Here is a 20,454-nt window from a genome sequence, read left to right on the forward strand (position 1 = left end):
TAAAAGAAACCTCGAGATGAATTCCCCTTTAACACCTGTTAACCCAGCTTTTCCATCCTCTCTAGGGCTTTTAAGGTTTAGCTAAATTGATCTAGCTAAAATGCATGCTTTTTCTAGTGGCGACAAGTCTTTGGCACATTTCCTCTCAAAAAAAAGGCAAAGAGAACAAAGAACTAGTAAGATACTCAATGTATGCCGAAGTTCAGCAAATTCAGCCTCTGGTAAACCAAGGTAAACAGAAAGCTCTTCTGTCAAGAATTACTCTTTGAGAATGCTCTGCCTACAGACAGCCCTTTCACAGTTAAGCCAAAAGCTTTTTTTCACAAGCTTTTTGCATAGTTTCAACTCCTATGGTATAATACAGTCAAAGTAGCAATCTGAGATAATAAAGCTCCAGTCCAGCTACAGCTTTAAATGGTAGTACTAGTAATGTTCTGGCACCATCTGATGTTTTTTGTTTTGCTTGCCTGGGTATAATCTCTAGGCAGCCACGCTTTGTTTAGTCAGTGAAACTAAAGAAGAAAACAGACTGCTAACTAAGGTCATACGCAACCTGAAAAAGAATGTTCCCAAAATTAACAAGCTAGGTTTCAAGACTGAATTGTGCGTTAGCTAGATTAAACCAGTAACCCCTCACATCAACAGAGCATCAGGTGACTGAGGGGTACTATAAAGCCAACACTATAAATTCCACTTGGTAACAAACTAGTAAGCAATGTGAAATGGGAATACAAATTAGAAATACAGAAGTATTTTTTATTTTCTAATCTCAAACACAGAAGCTCTGCCTTTGAGTGATTCTTTTTCACAAAAGGCATAACTGGGGTAATTTTTTTAATTAAAATTAGCTTAACTTAGTATAACACTGCAATGTTTTAAGACACTAGACTTACCTCAGCCCTACTATAAAGGGATTTTTATATTAAAATTATAAAAAGAAAAAATGGTTTTATATTTGGTTAAAGAAAGTTATTCCATTAATACTCTAAAGATTGCATGACAAATACAAACCTCATGGTAAAAGCACAATTTCTTCTGTTCTATTGTCAATCCCTATGAAGGAACATGAGTATCTCTACAGGTCCTTTGAAGTTTTTTTGTAAAGTACCACTGAAGTTATGCACTTATGTCAGAGAAGACCAGTGCCAAAGAACATGCCTTGCGCTGAACCACGGATTTACAATTGTCCATAGCTCCCGGGGAATTCATTCCACATTCTTGGATCAGACCACAGGAAACCTGTGTCCCTTTGGAATACGCCTTACCCTCAAAAGCTGATCTCAAGTCATGAGTGGTTTTTGTACGCTCTGGCCACGTAGCCCCTTCAGGAGAAGACCCAGGCCCTCGGACTCCATTAGAGGCGCTTTGGACAGGCACACAGGCAAGCACAACAGCGAGAGAAATGAAAAGGCGCCGTGGCGCCAAGTATTTGAGGGGACAGGACAACGCCCTGCCGCCCTCACACAGCCGAGGCAGCAGGGGGCCGCGCCCAAACCACCCCACGGCCACGGCGCAGCCCCCCCTCACGCCTCGCCCTCTGCCTCTCCTGAGCCGTGAGGGGAAATGGGGAACCCCGGCCGCTTCAGGGACCGGATCGCTCAGGTACCACCCACAAACCCAACTCCTCCGGACACCCCAACTCCTCCCGCCTCTCGGTTATCGCCCCGCCCCCCCCTTGCAGCCGTTGGGCTTCCTGCTCGGCCCCGCTGCGCGCGCAAACCACGCCCCTTCCCCGCCCGCCCTCCGGGGAAGTGTGGCTGCTGGCCCCGCCCCCTCGCTGCGTGCCCCGCCCCTCCTCCCCTCCTGGCGGCCGCCGTGCCTCTGCCGGGCTCCCCTCACCGCACGGGCGGGTGTGCGGTGGCGGTGCCGGTTCGGTGCCTAAGATGGCGTCTATCATGGAGGGCCCGCTGAGCAAATGGACCAATGTCATGAAGGGCTGGCAGTACCGCTGGTTCGTGCTGGATTACAACGCCGGGCTCCTCTCCTACTACACGGTGAGGGGCAGCGGCGGGCCGGGCGGGCGAGGAGCCGGGAGACCGGTAGAGGCGCAGGGTGGGGGTGGGGAGGGGACTCGGGGCGGTGTGAGTGCTCGGCTGGCCAATGGGGAAGGAGGAGGCGGCGGGAGCAGCCAATGGGACGGCCCTGCGGGGAGATTTATCGGTGGGGGCGAGGGCCGTTGTTATTGTTGGCGGCCGGCGCGGGGGGGGGAGGGGGCGTCTCCGGGGCGGGGTCGTTGGGCGGGAGTGGCCGTTGCCCCCTCGCGGGGAGTTCGCTGGCGGCCGGTGGACGTTTCGGAAGCCGTCGGTGGTTCCCTCTGCCCCCTGGCGCCTCGCACCCACTCCCAGGCGGGCAGCGAGCCATCTGCGCCGGGAGAGCGGGGCCGGCCCGCCCGCTCCGGGTGGTCCGGAGCCTTGTTCGGTGATGGCTTCGGGCTCTCCTGCGTCCCGCTGCCTTAGTGCCCCTCCCTGGCACTGCCCGGGCGACGGAGCCCGTGAGGGTGTCGCCTTCCCGCGGGGCTCGCCTGGGGAACGTCTGCGCGGAGCGGCGGTCTTCTCCGGCGCGGCTTACCCGAGGGCCACGGGCGCGTTGTCGACGCACATGCCGGGGTCGCTGCCTCAACGGCGGGTCGCGTCCCGGTTTGCGGTGGACTTTCCCGTTTTCGCTGAGGACTTCGTACTTTCAAGCAGGAACTTTTAAAGTGCGGTGTATTAAGAAACAGCGATGTTTTCTTTGACTCTTTTGCGTAACCCCTGACGGATCCTGACTTGCTAGCTTGTTCAGCCTCTTACATGAAAATGTGAATTAAGTTACCAATACTTTAACAGTGCAAATTTACTTTTTTTTCAAGGATCTGCCCTTCAATTGATACAACATACGTGCACAGATAAGTTTTCTTGGCACAAAGCAATTACTATTAGTGTGTCAGTCTGGATAAAACACATATAAATTTAAGCTGTAGTAAATTGTAGTAGCTTTACAGCAAATAACATAACTTGGAGTAGCGTTCAGTCTGTGAAGGTATGTTCATGCAGAAGCATTGCATATTTCTCCCCCTAAATCTGGATTTCCAGCCCTCCTAGGAGAGAGCTTATCTCTCCAGGCCCAGGACTTTATAAGGCTCTCAGCACAAAACAATTACAGACTCTCAAACAATTTTAGTTCACACAGGTTCAAAATCCCTCACCTGGAATATGGATGGAGAACTAAAGTGGTTTCATAGTTCCATTTTAATAGCTGTTCATGTGTCAGCTGTTTGACTGGGTGAATTAGTGAATGTAGTCTAAGTAGAGGTTCAAGGTGCAAAGTCATTTAATGCTCAGCTACAGAAATAGAAACATTTGCTGATGATTAATGCGTATAATAATAGTTCTGGTTATGGCAATGACTTTCATTCTATGGTCTTCACCTCTTTAATAAAAATGGGTTCTTCAGTTTCGTTATGTCCTATGATTAGATATCCCTACATATGCATTACACTTTCATTTTGTCTAATGTATTATGTTCTGTGTTACTGTAATGACTTTTAGTTCACAGATTTAAAAATCTTCTTTTTGGCTAGCTGTCCTGAAAAATTCAAGTTGGGATCAAGAATAAAATTGTGTTCTCTGCTTTGTGTGCCTTTACCACTGAGAAGCTCCTGCAGTTAACATTTATTTTAGAATGCTTTCTTTATCCATGTGCTATCTTTTCCTCCGCACATATGTCTGTAGAGTATGTGTTTTACCATTCTCTAGTCATCTGAATTCATTCTTGTACCTAAGGATATGTATCGTGTTGAACTTCAGCTAGTGAAAGGCTGGCTGCCAAAAGAGCTGATCCTTCAGCGCGCTCGCTTCTTCATGTGTGCTGGCGTGGTTACTCATAGTGCTGTAAGGGTCAGCTGGGGCTTGGGTTTGAAAGATAATTCAGATCGAGGCCCAGTTGACCAAATACCTCACAATGCCTCACAGTGCTAATGTTAGCACTGAGAAGGTGGTGGGTTGCTATTTCTTTCAGCTCTACCTTTAGTTTTAGGGTAGTACATTCTGAATGGTAGTTTGTAAGACTTTAGTACATAAGCAACGTAAATTTTGAATGTTAGCAGGTTTGGGGGCTTTGTGTATGTGAGGAAGCGGCCTGTTGGGATTCTGTATATGCAGACTTATATTTTCATTTAAAGGTTTATCAGGTATGTATGGTCGTGTACTCCGTTCCCTCTGAGGCAGTTTCAGGCTGAAGCAATGTCGTTGCTTTGCTCTGCTTGTGTAAGCGCAACTGAATGATTTTGAGCCTGAAACTGGCCCTGCCCTATGAGCGTAATGCATGGGTGGGGCGGGCTGAGATTGTTTCAACCAGGCTGTATAGATACGCAATCTGGAAACAGTTTTGCTAATAGGGGAGATTACAGTTAACTGATCAGCTTTGACTTGCTCATCACCTTTTGCAGACTCCTTAGACCGTTTCAATCAGGAGGTTGCACATGTGGGACACGCTTTGTCTTGTAGATACAATAGCCAATTAACCTTTGGCAGAGGAGCTGTGGAAAACTGCAGGGTAAGAACTTCTGATGCAGCTGGACTTCCCATCAGAGCTAGATCCAGAAACTTATGTCTCTTCATAGGTATGTCCTTGCACTGTTGTATTTAGTCTTCTTTAGTGGTAATTTACAATAGATTGCAGAGAAGTACCCTTAATGTGGAATAAACATTCAAACAGAGTTAGCGTGCAATAGCACTTGTGGGGGGAAAAAAAGGCACCTAAATTAGTATGCTTTGTCTTTTGGTAAAATGAGTAAGTCTTAACCTAAATATGTTTTGGATACATGCATCAGAAGCAAATTAATTCAATTAAATTTACATTTCTGACATGATTAGAACTTTCAAGGAGCAAGGCAAACGATTTTACAAGTCTGAAAGAAAAAATGAAAATTTAATGTTTGAGCTTCTTTCTGGTTTAATTTATGTATTCCTTCCTCTCTATTTAATTGTATTGCAGTGAATAAGGTAGTACTACTTGAAAGTGTGTGTGTTTCACACACAATTCCAAATCGGTTTACAAAAGTTTTTTTACAATGCCAATTTCTTTGCTTTTTCCCCCACTTCTTCTATAGTTTGTGTTTGTACATTTCTATTCTGAAAGAGAAGAAAAATCCTCAAATTTGCTTCTAATTACGTTTTAAAATGTATTTATGACTGATATGCTTCAGAGAGTATGATTGGGACTTGTTGTCCAAATATTGTCTTTACATGGTTTTGCTCAAATAAATTATTATCTAGTAGAAGTAAATGTTTTTTTTTTTTTTTTTTCCTGAAGAGCAAAATATGAAATAAATGTGTGCCATTTTGGATCGGTTTGGCCAATGGCTTGACAAAATTTGTTGTCTTTTTTTCCTCCTCAATATTCTTTGATTTGTGAATCCGCCAATGTTTTCTGGGGTAGCAACGTAGGAAATGTAAGTTCACTGAAGCATTGTGGGTTTTATGGTGTGTAGTTGGCTGCACTGACAATATTTAGCAGAAGAGCCTTGCAGTGTCTCATTTCTGCCTTCTGCTGGCACAGGAGCTGTGAAGTTGTTCCATGAGCTGCATTCAAGCTGAAAAATAACTTTCTGCTGATTTATTTTTTCAGCCGAACTTGTTCGGTAGTTTATTTTCTGCATGCCAGTATAAAACTATGTGTTGGCATTGCACTGGAAGATAGCATTAAGACAAAGAAATGGCTAGGGAGGAAGAGAGTTGAGCGCAATTTGCTTTTTGTTTGTGTTTTCTGGTAGAAGTGCTGTCTTAAATACACATCAGCAATAGCCCTGATTGCTCTTTGGAATCCTGTAGAAATAATCCAGAGAATCCCTCAGGGCTGAAAATCTGATTTAAATTCTTGTTTTAAGTGCACTCTTTAAATAAATATTTTGATTGTATAATAAATTGAAAGCAGAACTGTCGTAGCTGTGCAAACAATGATAAAACCAGGACCGGTAGATTGGAAGGTCAGTTCCTTAAAATATTTTAAAACTTTGTGGGTATTTGACGTACGGTGGTATTGAAAGAAGAACTGTTGAAACTGTGTAGACGTGAACAGCTGCTTTGTATAGAGAATGAGGGTTGCAAGAAAAAATTGTTCTGTATGACAACTCCATAGTGTGTATTCTTGAAACAAAACTGGGTGGCTTCCCATCATCTTAGCAGTTCTTGTGCCAATAAATGCCCAAAGAATAGATTTAAATGTTTAGATATTCTGTTACTGTTTTGTTAATCATTCCATCAAGCTACTTTTGAAAACATATGCTGGTTGAATGCTTTCAGGAGCAAAATCTGTGTGAAAACAGTTGTTTGGAGGAAGTAGTTATGGTGGTGTAAACGTATTTTTCCCTTCATGCTTTTTAAAGATTACTGCTAGTTAGTAACTTTAGTACCAGTTGTATTGTATTGAAGAACTGCTTGTGGATTGTAAAATCCAGATATTGAGGAGGGTGACTCCAATTTTGCAGCAGTTTCATGAATCTTTGATGGTGCATAGAAAACAGATCTTCTTAACTTGATTTCAAATGATGCCTCTGAAGCTGGAGTCACGGCTCAGTGCTCCTATGGTAGAGACTTTCAGTTGAATCTGTTTTCCTGCCATGTTGTCTGCTCCATTAATTTGATGAAGCAGCATTGGGTGCTCATGCAGGATCTGGATCAACATGGCTGCGGTTTGGCAAATCAGAAGAGTGCAGATCGTGTGCTAACTGTGGATCCAAAGAATACCAGTTCAGTACTAAATCCGTTCCTTTACCTGCAAAAATCTCATCTATTGCATTTTTTTAAATATTTTTTAATTAACTGAGCAAAATAAAACCAGTAGCAATCTGGAGGATCAATTTTTGTTGTTATTGTTGTTAGATACAACTTAGTTGAAGGTTTCTAGCTATATAAAAGTCTTTCCTCAATGCAGACTGGGAATGGAGCAGTTAGGCTAAGTCTAATGAACTAATGAATCGTCTAGTGAGAGAGACAATTTAATGAATAAGCTTTATTTAAAATAACTTAGAATTATATAGTATGAACTTTTAATAGCAATTACAGTATTTAGAAATTTTAAAATATCAACATAGTGGTCAGATACCCAGTCCTGTTGCAGATATAGGCTGTTTAGTCTGTAGCTGTGCTGAAGGGAGAGTCCTACAATTATGCTGTTTCTTTTACACCTCAATCCAGCTAAGGCTTTTCATTTTTAAATTTCTTGTAGGATTCTGTAAGCAGTGTAGTGCTTCTCTATGTCAGGAACCATAAATTGTTGCCTTACCTTTTTCAGATATACATGGCATCGGTTGGGGTTAAATGAGCCCCAGTGGCATCCTCAGCTGTTGCTGCAGTGTTTTGGTTCCTGCTTTATGTCTGCATCCACAGAAGTCAAAGCTGTAGCTACAGAAACAGGATGGCTGTTAGCTGCTGTCCCTGTGCTCAAGGAGGTCCTCCTCTGAGACTGGGGTGTGCCTCACGAGGGAGCTAGAGGAGTGGTGGGCTGGGAACAGCAAGTGAAGTTTTAAAATTGTAGATTTTTATTTCCACTTGAAAAGTGAGGGTTGTCTTAGCATTTGATGAGAACAATGACTGTTACGGAAAGTGGTCCCAGCTAAAGCTTCTCCTCTAGATGTAGTTAAACTGAAAAAAAAAACCCAGTTTATAAATAGAGCTTGTTCCAGGTTCTTCATCCCTAATGGGAAATAAATGTTGTAAGTGATTTAGCTCATCTATGTACTTACGTTAGAGATTTCCTTGACAGCACTGTGTGAGTCAAAAATGTACCTCTTCAAGTTCTGTGCACTTCTGCGCAAGCAGATCTTGTGCCTGAAAAGTTTTGGAGGCAGACGGCAGCTGGGTTTTTTACTGAAATCTTAAACTTTCCGTGCAACAGCTAAAACTCAAATGAAATAGTAGTAGTTCTAAAGATGAAGGAGGGCTGGGGGGCCTTGTTTTGGTTTGATTTTTTGAACAGATCTAGGCATTATTTTCATTTCTCTAAGAAGTTGTGGGTTACCTGAGATGCCTTATATTAGATCAGTTCTGTATTTGATCAACTTCACTGGGTGGATGTGAAAAAGAAACCAATAAAGGTCATGTTTTTGTTGGAGATACCTACATTCCCCCTGCAGTAACGCTGCATAGCTTTGCTCATTTTTACAAATTTTTATTTGAGCTTCAGCTGAAATTTATCTCATGTTGCTGTCTGCTTGTAACCTATTCAAGTGCGTTATCATCAAAATCAGTACACTATGTTTATTGAAAATGTCATTTTGTCTGGTTATAAAACTGATCACTGAAAAAAAAAGATAGCTACATATTAAAAGTTTAAATATAAAAAGAAAGTAAAATGTGACCTTCTTATTAGCCATTCGGAGATGTCTTTCTGCTGTATGAGATTTTATTCAGTAATATGGAACCATCCCTCAAAACAGTTATGGGATGGACACCCATGCCTAATTTCAACCAAAGGGTAAGACATAATGCTCTGAGGGGAAGCTGAAGCTGTCTGAATTGCATTTTTTGTAAAATCTTACTTTGTGGCAGGGACAGGCAATCTAAAATGTCAGCTGAGTTATGTTTTAAAGTACTTTCCTGCAGCAATCAGTAAGAGATTTGCTGTCTTCCGATGAGAGAATACAGCACCGTGTGCGATGACAGCTGCCTGCTTTAGTGCACAGGGAGTTCAGATGCTGGAATGATAGGTGCTTTATTCCGCTTAAGTAGAATGAATTAGATTTGCCACTTCAGTATAATTGGTATTAACCAATTAAAGCTCTATCTGAAGATGGCAAAATTTTAAGTATATAGGAACCTGTGATTTGTCTTGTGAATCTTTTTGCAGACTAAGAACATTTTAATGTTTAAACTTAATTTCCCTTCCATTAAAATGTGGTGTACAAGAAAAAGGAAAGCTTTTACAGTATCTTTCGCAGCTGAGTTGATAGCCAGTCTGCACAGTGGAAATCGGGGTTGTTGGGATTCTGCCCTCCCTTGCGCTAGGACCAGCTCTCATCTTCCCTGCACTTAGCTGACTGAGGGATCCAAACCAAACCAAACGTTTTTTCTGCTCCCTTTGTTTTTTGTCTGGTTTGGTTTTCTGGCTGTGCTCAGGGCAGGGAGCAGGCACGCCGCAGGGCCCGAAGTGGTGATCCGGACAGTCGGGCCTGGTGGGTTTCTTTCAGCTGCTGCAGCGTTTCATCCTCAGTCCAAATATTCTCTTTCCTGCTAAGACAATGCCAAATTTTCTTCCTGGTACCACCAGAGGGAGTAATAAGCTCTCGGTAGTGTCCTCCCATTTTAGGAGAGCTCTCAAGGCAGCGAATATGACAAATAAAAGCGTAATCTAGTGAGGTGTGTCCCAAGCGTATACAATTTCTCATAGAAAAGTATTAGAGTAACTTTGTTTCTAAATACTTTCCTGGCTTTGAGCTTTAGAAAAAAAAAAAAACAAACCTTAAAAATAATCTTCCCTATGTAGAAGTTTTCATTCAGGACATCTACAAAGAAATTATGTATGTATAGAATATGTTACGTATGCACTGCTGGTCTTCCATTTCATTTTGACCAGCTAACCTGTATTGGTGTGAAAGCAAGTAGATTAGTACTGATGGTTTCTAACATTCAGAAGACAGAAAACAACTCTGACAAATTAGAGAGATCAGCAAAAACACTATTTGCAGCTCTGACTGCTATATTTTAAAATTGTCTTTAGTGAATAGGACTTGCTGTGAGTGCTTCATGCTTTCCTTGTAGCTATACATCAAATATGTAGCAGATGAAGAATAATTTGTTGCTGTTAAGATTGATCCTTCCCCTTCCTGTCCTTTTTTTTCCACTGATATAAATAAGATTTCATTGTCTAATGGCTTCAGTGAAAATAGAGCTGGTCATAATTGCATCAATATTGTCTAGATGGATTTGTTAAGATACCATTGGAAAGAGGAAGGTATTTCAGAAGATGACAGCAAGAGAATCTGTTCATGAGACACCAGTGATAGCTGTGTTTTTGTGAACTGAAAGAATGTAGTTTGGATATTTTAAAAACAGAAGTGTGTGTGTGCACATAGATAAAAACCACAAGATGTTTTGCATGTATCAGAAAAACAAATCTTTAGGATAACCCAAGGGTTTTATTTTTTTTCTTTATCTTAAAGACTTTGTGTGTATGCTACTTGGGCTTGGCAGTATTGCCCAATAACACAACATTGGCAGAAAGTTACTGACAAATCTACCTGAGTCCGTGCTGGGAATAGCTGAAAGTTCAAGCTATCACAATTTCAAGCTAGAAGCGAGTTGGCTGTTTAGAATTGCCTATTTTGAGGGGTTGAGGTCTTTTTCCCCTGGAATTCCCTTGTCAATGCTTCAAACAGATACTGAAGAAGAGATTCAATAATTTGTGCAAGGTAGGCCAGTCCACAGGTTTAAGGACTGGTCATGGGCATAGGAATCCTGTTTTCTGATCTGAGCTCTTATTGCTTAAATGACTGTGAACATAATTTTTCTAGTTGTTGCAATGAAAGCAGGCTGTACTATCTAGAAAGCAGACATAGAAACCTGTCTAAACATGAAATTTGTATCTATATGAAAAGGCATATGAATCTGGGAAACCTTCTGACAGAGATATAATTTCATTTGTACAGTTCTGCATGCACAGCCAGATTTTGTTCTATGGACACTTTTCAGAGAGTAGGATGGAAAGGAGGAAGATGTGTATCAGTATACTGGCAATTTTAATATTTCCTAATTCTTTTCTTCTTAAGGTAGGGACTGCATCTTCTAAGTATTTCTTCAAGGTATCTACAAAACTTCTTGAAGTGGAATATTGTATTCTTATTTCTTGAACGATTGCTTTTTCATATCGTGATGGTGTACTTTCTTTTGTGTGAGAACTAACCTATTTTGTAACAGAAGTTGCATCTCATTTTATCAGTCAATAAAACTTTATACAAAAATGATTTATTATTTTGTCAGTTGCTTCAAATAACTAACTTTCTGCTTGCAGTTCTTACTGTGTTTGTTAATCCAGTGATCTGGTTTTTTTTCTGTTTCAGTCAAAAGACAAAATGATGAGAGGATCACGCCGAGGGTGTGTTAGACTCAGGGTAAGTGTTGTTTTATTCAGTACTTAATGACTTACTGTGTATGACGTGGCCTAATGGAGAGAACCGCAAGGAGATTTTTGAGGTTTGGGCTCTATTCCTGACTCTGCAAAATACTGAAATAGTGAAGGTATTTAAAGAAAGAAAACGTTAGAGGTCAAGTGACATGCTGTGCTAATTACATTCTGTGATTCTATGTATTGTATAAAATCATTTTACATTTAATACATTATATAAAAAAGCATTATATGACAGAGTAAGATGAGTTAATAATAGAATGCTATTAAAAAGTTGCTGTTTGCAGCTCTCATTTCTTTGTGTGTGGAGATACATACGTGTATACATGCATGTTCTGTACCTGCAGAAGTAATTGCAAAACCGCTTCCTTCTGTCCTTCTGATTTGCCTTGATTGTCTTACTATGTCCTCCGTTCTGCCAGCGTGGACACTCTAGGCCTGCCACCTGGCTGGGCTTCAGCTTAGTGAAACAAAGGAGGACTGGAAAGGGAAGGAAGAACACAGCAGGCAAAGTTTTTGCAATATCAGCTCGGGGGGTGGAAATTGGGGAAACAGAGGTAAGAAGATGCAGAGTGGGAAAGCTGAGTGTTACCTGTTTGAGGCATTCCAGTTTGGGACATTTAACCTTGCATGCTGCCATTGTAGCTTGAAGGGTCAGTACTGAAGTGAGCTGGGAATGCTGTGATGTCTTTGCACATTCCCAGTTTCTACCTTGTGGCCATGCACATATCAAAAATATTTTTTGCACAAGTCCTTCTGTATTTTTTCCCTTCCTCATAGAATCTCTGGTTCCACTATGCAGTGATCTTGTGAAGAGGTGATGTAAACAGGGGAAAGGAGTTGGGACGATAATGGGTGTGAATGGAAGCATTTTGAGTCTTGGAGAGAAGTTTAGGGAAGGTGAGCTGTGGTCTGACACATGGCGTGATGAGTGTTGCAGCAGAAATCTGCTTCTTCCCATTAGTCCTTCCTTCTGTTGTTGCTCCTTTCTGTGAGCCTAATAAAGGGACATCGATAACTTTTTGAGACTTGTACAGAGAATCTCCATTCACCTGGATTCCACGTGACCTTTTTGCACTTCCCTTGTTTACCGTATTGATATCTTAATTTAGAATTTCTTTAAAGGTAATGTAAATTCAAACAGCTGTCTAGAACATTAGATTCCCAAAGATTAATGAAGGTGACTTTTTGCATTGTCCATAAAAATTTAGTCTGAAGAACCATGCCTGCTTTAATAGTGTTTTGAGCTTGTCAGTGGGGAGGTTGGCCTCACCCTGTCAGTTTAGGAAATATTAAAAGTGAACAATCTGTTCAACATGGTATGATCCATCTTTATATGTATTTAACATAATACAATCCCTTTCTCTTCCCTCATCTCCCACTCTCCCACCTCAAATTACTCTTTGGAGTTTTCTAAAGATTTGCTGACTCCCCCATCCTTTCTCTGAATGTGTGGGGGTTTTTTTTGGTGAGGGAGGAAGGAATCTTTTTTTTTTTTTCTACTTTTGTAAAGCATCTCTTCTGGCAGATGACAGTGATACTGATAGCTGAACAGATGGACTTCTACAGTCTGGAATTCTATCAAAGTGGTTTTCTGTTTAGAGTAATTGTTGATTTGTAACTGTAGGTGTGAACATAAACAAACATGTAATTTAAGTGATGTGGCTAAAATGCTTCCTCTTTCTTGAACAGATTTTTTAAAAGCTTGTCCCAAACCTTTTTGCTTTTGATACACATGTTTATAGGCCTTAAGTTTAATCTTCAAATTCTTTTGTTGTCTGTCATAGTGTACTTAGGAACGTGTGTTCGTAGAGGGATCTGTGTCGTCTATACTATGCTTAGGTCCTGCTTAAGTTTTCTGGAATATACACTTAAACTTTCACAGTCTAGTTTTTCTTTTACTTGTTTATATGTATGATCTGTGTGACACAGAAGCATCTTCTATGCTTCTTCTCAGCCCTTTTGCCTCAGCATTGCAGTTAGCGCATGTGCACTTTATACAGCTTTGTACTGAGACCACGTAGTGCTGTGCTTATCCTGCCCCTCAGTTTCCTCCCACCACTTAGGATGGAGGCAGGATTTAGCTGTCCCAGTCTGATCTTTTTAGCCTTACGTTAGTTTTACCTTATTCTCTGGGGGGAATATCTTGGTTGTGTTATTGGTGTCTGACTTACGGATTTTTGATAGAGCTGGTGAGGAGCGTGATATTGTACAACTTGCAGTGATCTTCTGATTTATTGCGTAGCAAAACGCGTACTTAAAGTGCCAGACATCTTTTAATCTATTGGTATATTAAAAAAAAAAAAAATCTGGCAAAATGAATCTGGCCCACCATGTCATGTCACTGGTGCACTGCAGGATTACCAGATAGTTTCCGAATGGACGAGTCATCTGGTTGTTGTTATGTCCTGGCACGAAAAGTATTCAGAATTAGGCTGGCTTGGGTACACTTTTGAAGTGCCTCTTTTATAGTCATCACAGAGCTGTCTTTGAAAAGCCCGTATGGAAGATACTCTTTTGGAGAAGTTAAGTGGTACTTTTTTGGCATTGGAGAGAAGAAAAAAAACAGTTTGGAGCTATCCTTTCCTGCTGTATAGCCTTGAATTCCATATGGTTGGTGCTGTTCTTAAATAGGACCTGTTCCTTCCACTCTGTCCTGTGGTGCCTGTCATACTCCCAGCCGTACATGAGCTGGTACCATTAGCTAGAAACCTCACACAGGGGCTATGAACAATGTGTGTAAGTAAGATTGATTCAGATCCTTCTGCCCCTAAGTCTGCACCAAAACAATTCTTATGTTTTGGCCGGCCTGATACTTACCCAACCCTCTGCTCCGCAATTGCTATGTAATACTTGGCTGAATGAAATGAACCGTTTGTTGGAATTGACTCACGCGTGCTCCTGCTGCTGTTACTTGCTGTTTATTTGGGCAGTAAGGGCAGAATTTACCCTTTAAGTATGTGGACCTTCCAGTGATGTCTGTTTTGTGGAAGGGGGAAGGATAAAGCAGATCTGATGCTCTGTCTCCTGGAGAAAGGAAACTGAGTAAATCCGTTGGTGATTTTTGAACTAAATGTTAGAATTTGTTGGAGTTGACAGAGGCATGGTATGGTTCTTTTTCAGTGTCGTCTTCTCCTGGGTGAAACTGTGTTATTTACTTAAATCTAAATTAAGTGTTCAGGGGGGCAGGAATGAAGATGTGGATAGATTTGTAAATAGCTAAGCACAGATGGCCTTTAACTCTGCAATTTATTTGCATTTCCTTCTAATAATTCATGAGGAATTAGAAGACAAAGCTAGCTGCTTTTGTTATATCCTGTTGACTTACTGTTAATGTTTAATTAGGGACTGAAAATTAGATCATGCAGTGTACCAGTGACATGACATGATGGGCCAAATTCATTCTGATAGAATGATTTATTATTTTTTTTAATAGACGGATAGATAAAATCAGGTCAAGAGCTTCTTTTTGTAAAGTATCTATTAATTAGTATTTTTATGCATGGAATGTACTTATGAAATATTGCTCCCTGCTTTTCCTTAAAATATAAGGTGGAATGTAGTAGAAAACTGCCTGCTATCATGATGCTGTAGTGTAAAGCCGCCTCCATTGCAAAAATACAAGATGCATATTACTATGCAGAAAATCACAGTTTTATAAATAATTACTGGGATTTTTTCTGCACTAAAAATGTATTATTTTAAAGAACTGACTTGCATCCTGTGACTAAACAGAGAATCTTTCTGCTCTTTACTGTATTCAGTTTGCTTCTAATTTGTCAATGCTTTTTAAATTCCGGTGGTGTAGTGATGGAGTGTGTGCTGCTGATGTCACTGCTTGCCTTATCAGGATTTTGTTCTTTGTTTCACAGGGAGCTGTGATTGGTATAGACGATGAGGACGACAGCACCTTCACGATAACTGTTGATCAGAAAACCTTCCATTTTCAGGGTGAGCTGAAAGAAGAGATTGTTTTTTTTCTTATAATAGATTCCACTTGTATTTGATGGATGATTTAAAATGTTTGGCAACAGAACAGCATGAATGAGCACACTGAGAACATTCTGGATCCAGGGGTGCTGCAGGTTAGGCAGGGATTTACATCTGCAGTGGGTACATACGTGCTAGAAAGAGACTGTAGCTGTAGCAGGATTTGGAGATTAAAAATGTAAAGAATAAACCACTGAAGGGCTTCTGATTATGGGTTTCGCTTACAAAATATTTCTGATCTTCGTTATCAAGATATGATTATGCATTTCTGTATGAAGATAATCAAGACTGGTCTGAAGGTTGCAATCTGTATCCAAATAGAACTTAATGCTCAATTATGAGGAGACTAGAGGCAACATTTGGCTTAAAGGTGGAGCTTTGCTTCAAGATTTACCAGCTTGCATTCATTTCATCTACATTTCTGTGTCTTGCCTGCCAGTCACCATTTCTCTGCTATTATCCTTTTATTCACATTTACTAACACCAATGCCATCTGCCACTGCTATGTTTCGGCATTGCATGCTATGGTTCACCGGTAGAAAGGGTAAGGTACTATCTAATTGTTATGTACTCCTTAAATGATTTTATCTGCAGCAGCAGGACAAAATACTGTGATAATATTGACTAGAGAACTTCTATTTTCTGAATGTTAAAATCCTAGGGAAGTGTGATGAAAATATTTTTCAACTAACATTTGTTAGTCCTTTTGCTTTTCCTCTCAAATATAGTGACTAAATCATTTAATTGCTTTGCATAGAGCTGGAAACTGTAACTATCCAAGAGGCACTTTTGCATGTAAGCAGTCATTAATTTATATAAACTGGAATAATTCTATAATCTATGTGGTACTGTGTGTATTTTTAAATCAGTGATTTGGAAATGGGAGTTGCCATTAATACTGCTGTGTTTGTGAGAATATTTCTAATGATAAATATTAATTGTATACCATATTGTCACTGGTATCTGTATTCCTTGTGCTACAGTTCTTCCTAAATGCTGCTGCTGTACTCTGGCTTTTCGCTGCATTAAGCCTCATAAACATACCTTCATAATGCTGAGCTCACAGTAATACTTAAATCTACTGTTCCCAAGGATAACTGATAAAATGCAAGCTAATTGCTAATGCAGTAATGGAATGCCATGTTGTGGCAGTCTTTCAGTACTGTGAAGCTAAATACTGCTGAATATCTGAGAACTTGATACAGGTAAATCTGGAAATCTCTCATCTTTAGTTACTAAGATAAACCTTTTAAATATGTCTTATTTGCACTGATTTCTTATATGCTATATTCTCTTTTGGGTAGTCAGATGTCTGAAAAGAAGACTGGTAGTATCTGATATGAGTAATGTTCTGCTCTAAGTAATATTGATAATTTTTGAACCCCAATTTTGTCACATAACGTGCTTTATAATCTCAATTTATGTGTGTTTCATATCAGATCAGGATTTGTGTATATTCCTTTAGTGCAGAACTAAGATCTTGTACACTATTTTCTGTATTATGCTTTTTCTGTTAACATATTATGAAGATAACATCCCTGATATCCAGCAAATTGTAATGATACAAGCACAGTATTAGTGTATGTGGCTGTAAAGCAAAAATGTGAAAAGACAAGTAAGATATTAGTGCTGGGATATTTCAGTATAAAACAGCTCTGTGAAACTATATCTATAGTTCTTACGGTCTCTGTAAGTGTATTCTTACCTCATGCAACCCTTATGTCATATATATTTTTATATATATAAATGTTATATATATTAAATGAAATTAATTCAGTATTACACAGGCTTTAATTTATGTGAAATATAGGTCGCTATCAGCCATGAATGGGTAATAATGTAAATACTACAGTATGCTAAGACTACATAGGATATGTAGGACAGATTCTAGCAATAATCCAAGAAAACATACAGTATTCCTAACAATTTATTTCTAAGATTTTTTTAATACATGATCCAGGTAGAGGTTTTGTTCTGCGAGGTAGTCGTAGCTATGAATACATTCACCCTTTATGAAAGAAGTCTTGTACAAGAGAACACTGTTTCACAAATGGCAACTTTTTAAAAGATACAATCCCTTCCTTCCTACTTAACTGCTTTCCTTCATTCTCAGAGACAGACAGGGATTCAAACAGCCTGGAGCCTAGGTGGGAAAATGACAGAACTTTAAAAATACCAAGTTTTCAAAGATCCGCTGACCTGTGTGTAAGTTAGGGTCCCATCTGCAGTGAAATGGTTTCTTTTTCAGGCCCCTGAAGAAAAATGTTGTCTTGTACTCAGACTTTAAGTACTGATTGGTGAAGATTTGAATCTTCTTTAACTTCAGTGGAATTTTGCTGACAGGCAGTGATAAAACTGGAATTTGGGAAAAGAAGGAAGAAACTTCATACTGGATTCATTAAGTGTTTCTTAATGTCAGTTGCTCAAAATTGCACTTCGATCTAACACTCCAGAGATGTAAGTAATGAGATGAAGGGCAAATAAGTCATTTAAAGATGTCTGATCAACTTCTCACAGGGATGTTGTTTCCATATGTGCGTGTATGTGTGTAACTGGATTTCTGAAGCGCTAAACCTCCAGCATCTTCCACTAAGATTTGCCTCTCAGTGGCTCTGGGAAGATTTTGAGTCTCTCCAGTGTGTAGTTCCTATTTTGTTGCTGCCTGTGACAATCTCTCTCTATTCTGTTGCAACTGTGCTTCCTAATGGCCATCTCTGTATTGACCATTAGTAGAAGTTAAAAATTTTTATTACACAGAAAATGTAGGCTTTGAATGATGACTGCGTAAATATCAAATGGTATCCATATACTTAGTACCTGGATATAAAGGAAATAAGTGAATTGAGTAAATATGGGCAATAAAACAAACAGCATGTTTTGCTTTTACTGTCAGCTTAACTTTAGCTCTGCCAGAGCGCCCTGCAGATTTTTTCTCTTTATTGTTACATACAGCTGTATTGATACCTGTTCACACTGGAAGTGGAAGAGTAGGGTAGAACCTCCACAGAAATGTAAAAATATATTTTAAAATAATGTATTTCATCTCCCAGTTGGTCCTTGTTTGGTCATACTGTATATCCAGTTTCATGGCTTGATTCTAAGACTTCTGAACTAGGTAGATCTCAAAGCGCTCCCCCATGGGTTTGTTCAGATTAGATGCAAAAATTAATTCAAGTTGCTGCAAAACATTTGGGATAATACTCTTAGTCTAATGTACCTTCCTGTCGGGAAGCTCTTTCTCAATAATATATTTTTTCTTGCTGTAATACATGTCCCTGTTCTAAATGTTTCGTAACCTTCAAACACTGAGGGGCGGGGGGCGTGTTTTTTCTTTTAACATCTTCATATCATCACCTTTATAAGCTCTTGCCATTTGGAAAGTCAGTTCTTCTATCCTTCATATCACTTAGCTGCTCTTTCTGCTCACTAGGATGCTTGTGGCTTAAGTTCAGGAGTGGGAACATGATGTTCATGATAGTCTGTCAAGGGTATTGTTGCCTTCTTGATATTTGAATTGCTGTCTGACCTGAAGCAATAACGGCTTTTATTTGGACTGAAATACTTCACTAAACACACATTGTATGCAGAAACAAGAATTCAGGTTTTTAAACTCCTATTTAAAAACCTAGCTCTTATTTTTACAGCCTGCAGCACAGTTCCTTGGAAGGCAAATCAGTCTTGTCTCCAGTATTTAGTGTAATAAAGGATTGAAAGATTGGAAGCAGTCCAGTGCATTGATCTGAGATTATTTTGCTTTAGCTTTTGTCTTTCCTTTCCTATTCCTGCCGCAAAAGTATCTGAGAAATGAAGCATGAATGTTGCTGTGCAACTTATTCTCCTATTACATGAAAGCTGCCGGCTGGTAAAGGTAGATTTCTCCTTTTTCCCGATCCTGCCCCAGTTTCTGGCAGGATTTATGACTGCCTATGATCCCAGCTGAGAAAAGAGGGAGATACGCACAGCAAGAGGTTGCTTTAATGTTATAAAAGCAGGGAATTTTGTTAATGGGTGGGACAGCAGTTACTGAGAGTATACTGGGGTCCACAAAGGCCTTAGCTGCTGAGCAGTATCAGAATTTGAGATTTTAAGTGTTTGTATTAAGTATCAAAATTAAGTATAATGGTTGTAGACCTGCATTTCACCACTACTTGGGGAAATAGTATTTGTAGTCTTCTATAAAACCTTAGTGTTATCCACCAAGTAGATGACAGGAAGCTGATTGCCCTTGTAGTGTAAAGAGGCACTTTAGTCCAACAGATTACCCAATTTAAATAGCAATTCATAAATTGCAGCCTTTTCCCAAAAAAGTTTTGAGAACTTTTCAAATTTGATACTAAAAAATGACTAAAAAGATATTTTGGTGTGAAATCTTGGTCTGTGCTGGTTTCCTCCATGATTTTTATAACTGCTGTGACCACATTGTTTGCCCTAAGCTAACATTTTTCAGGGCCTTCTGGAGTTCTGGTGATGCTGAAACAGTGAATTCCTGTATGCTGTCCTCAGTGGTGCTTTCGTATTGCAGAGGGATAAGCCGCTGTGTTAAGAGTAAGGCTTCCAGCCTTGTCTCTTCATACACTTCCGTCAGAGCCGAGCTACCTCTCCTCTTCCCTTCAGCTGACCCGATCTGCGCTGTGCTGCATCTCGTCCTCTCCCACTTGGCAAAACTGCAAAAATTCCTCTGTGAACCAGAACTAGGTTTAGCTTTTGCAGTAGGATTGTTTTTGTCTTCTTCTCTCTTCCGTCTAACTCCTTTTTGCTAGTAGTGTGTTATACTGATATTTTGAGTAGTTGGAACTTGTGACCAGAGCACAGGGAATGGCGCGTGGTTGTGTTTTTATGGTTTCACGCAGTTCCTTTTGCGTTCGCAGCATCCTGTATTAAATTGTCTATTTTCTAACCATGCCATGAGTGAGTATGCCATTTTTAATGGCCCTATCTGCACTCAGGATTTATGGTCATATATAAACACCTCTTGGTTTTTCATTTCTTGCAGTTGGAGTAGCAGACTTTAAAATGTATGCTAAACTTGAGAGTAATAATAATACTTTGAAACAGTAGCTGTGTGATGTGTCCAGTTGTTTTGTTTTTTCCTTCCCCTGGAAGAAGCACTATATTTATTGCTTGTTACTTTTGGCATCCATAGGAATCTGTTATCTCAACTGTATATATGACACATGGCAACTATTTTGGAAAGATGAGCTTTGTCAGTGTGAGAAAAAGGCATATTAAAAGGGGAGAAATGGTCAGAAAAGGTCTCACTATAAGGTGGAGAAGTTCAACACTTTTCCTTCTGCTTTAACAAGGAATTCCAAGTAGCAATAAACTTGAGTTTGACCTGTTCGATTGAGAACTATATTATTTGCT

At 40.0% G+C, this 20,454-nt stretch overlaps 1 protein-coding gene across 2 annotated transcripts in view; it reads left to right on the forward strand.

The window, feature by feature from the left end:
• Positions 1–1,813: 1,813 nt before the first annotated feature.
• OSBPL9 (oxysterol binding protein like 9) overlaps positions 1,814–20,454 on the forward strand; it is a 62,616-nt gene continuing 43,975 nt past the window's right edge. For both annotated transcript variants that reach the window (XM_086753852.1, XM_086753853.1), the window contains exons 1-3: positions 1,814–1,994; positions 11,036–11,086; positions 14,973–15,051. In XM_086753852.1, coding sequence (XP_086609978.1) covers positions 1,884–1,994; positions 11,036–11,086; positions 14,973–15,051 — 241 coding nt within the window. In that variant the 5' untranslated portion in view covers positions 1,814–1,883. The remainder of the gene's footprint in view (positions 1,995–11,035; positions 11,087–14,972; positions 15,052–20,454) is intronic.

Source organism: Chlamydotis macqueenii, chromosome 8, assembly GCF_036417535.1.
Source record: "Chlamydotis macqueenii isolate bChlMac1 chromosome 8, bChlMac1.mat, whole genome shotgun sequence".
Classification (NCBI taxonomy): domain Eukaryota; kingdom Metazoa; phylum Chordata; class Aves; order Otidiformes; family Otididae; genus Chlamydotis; species Chlamydotis macqueenii.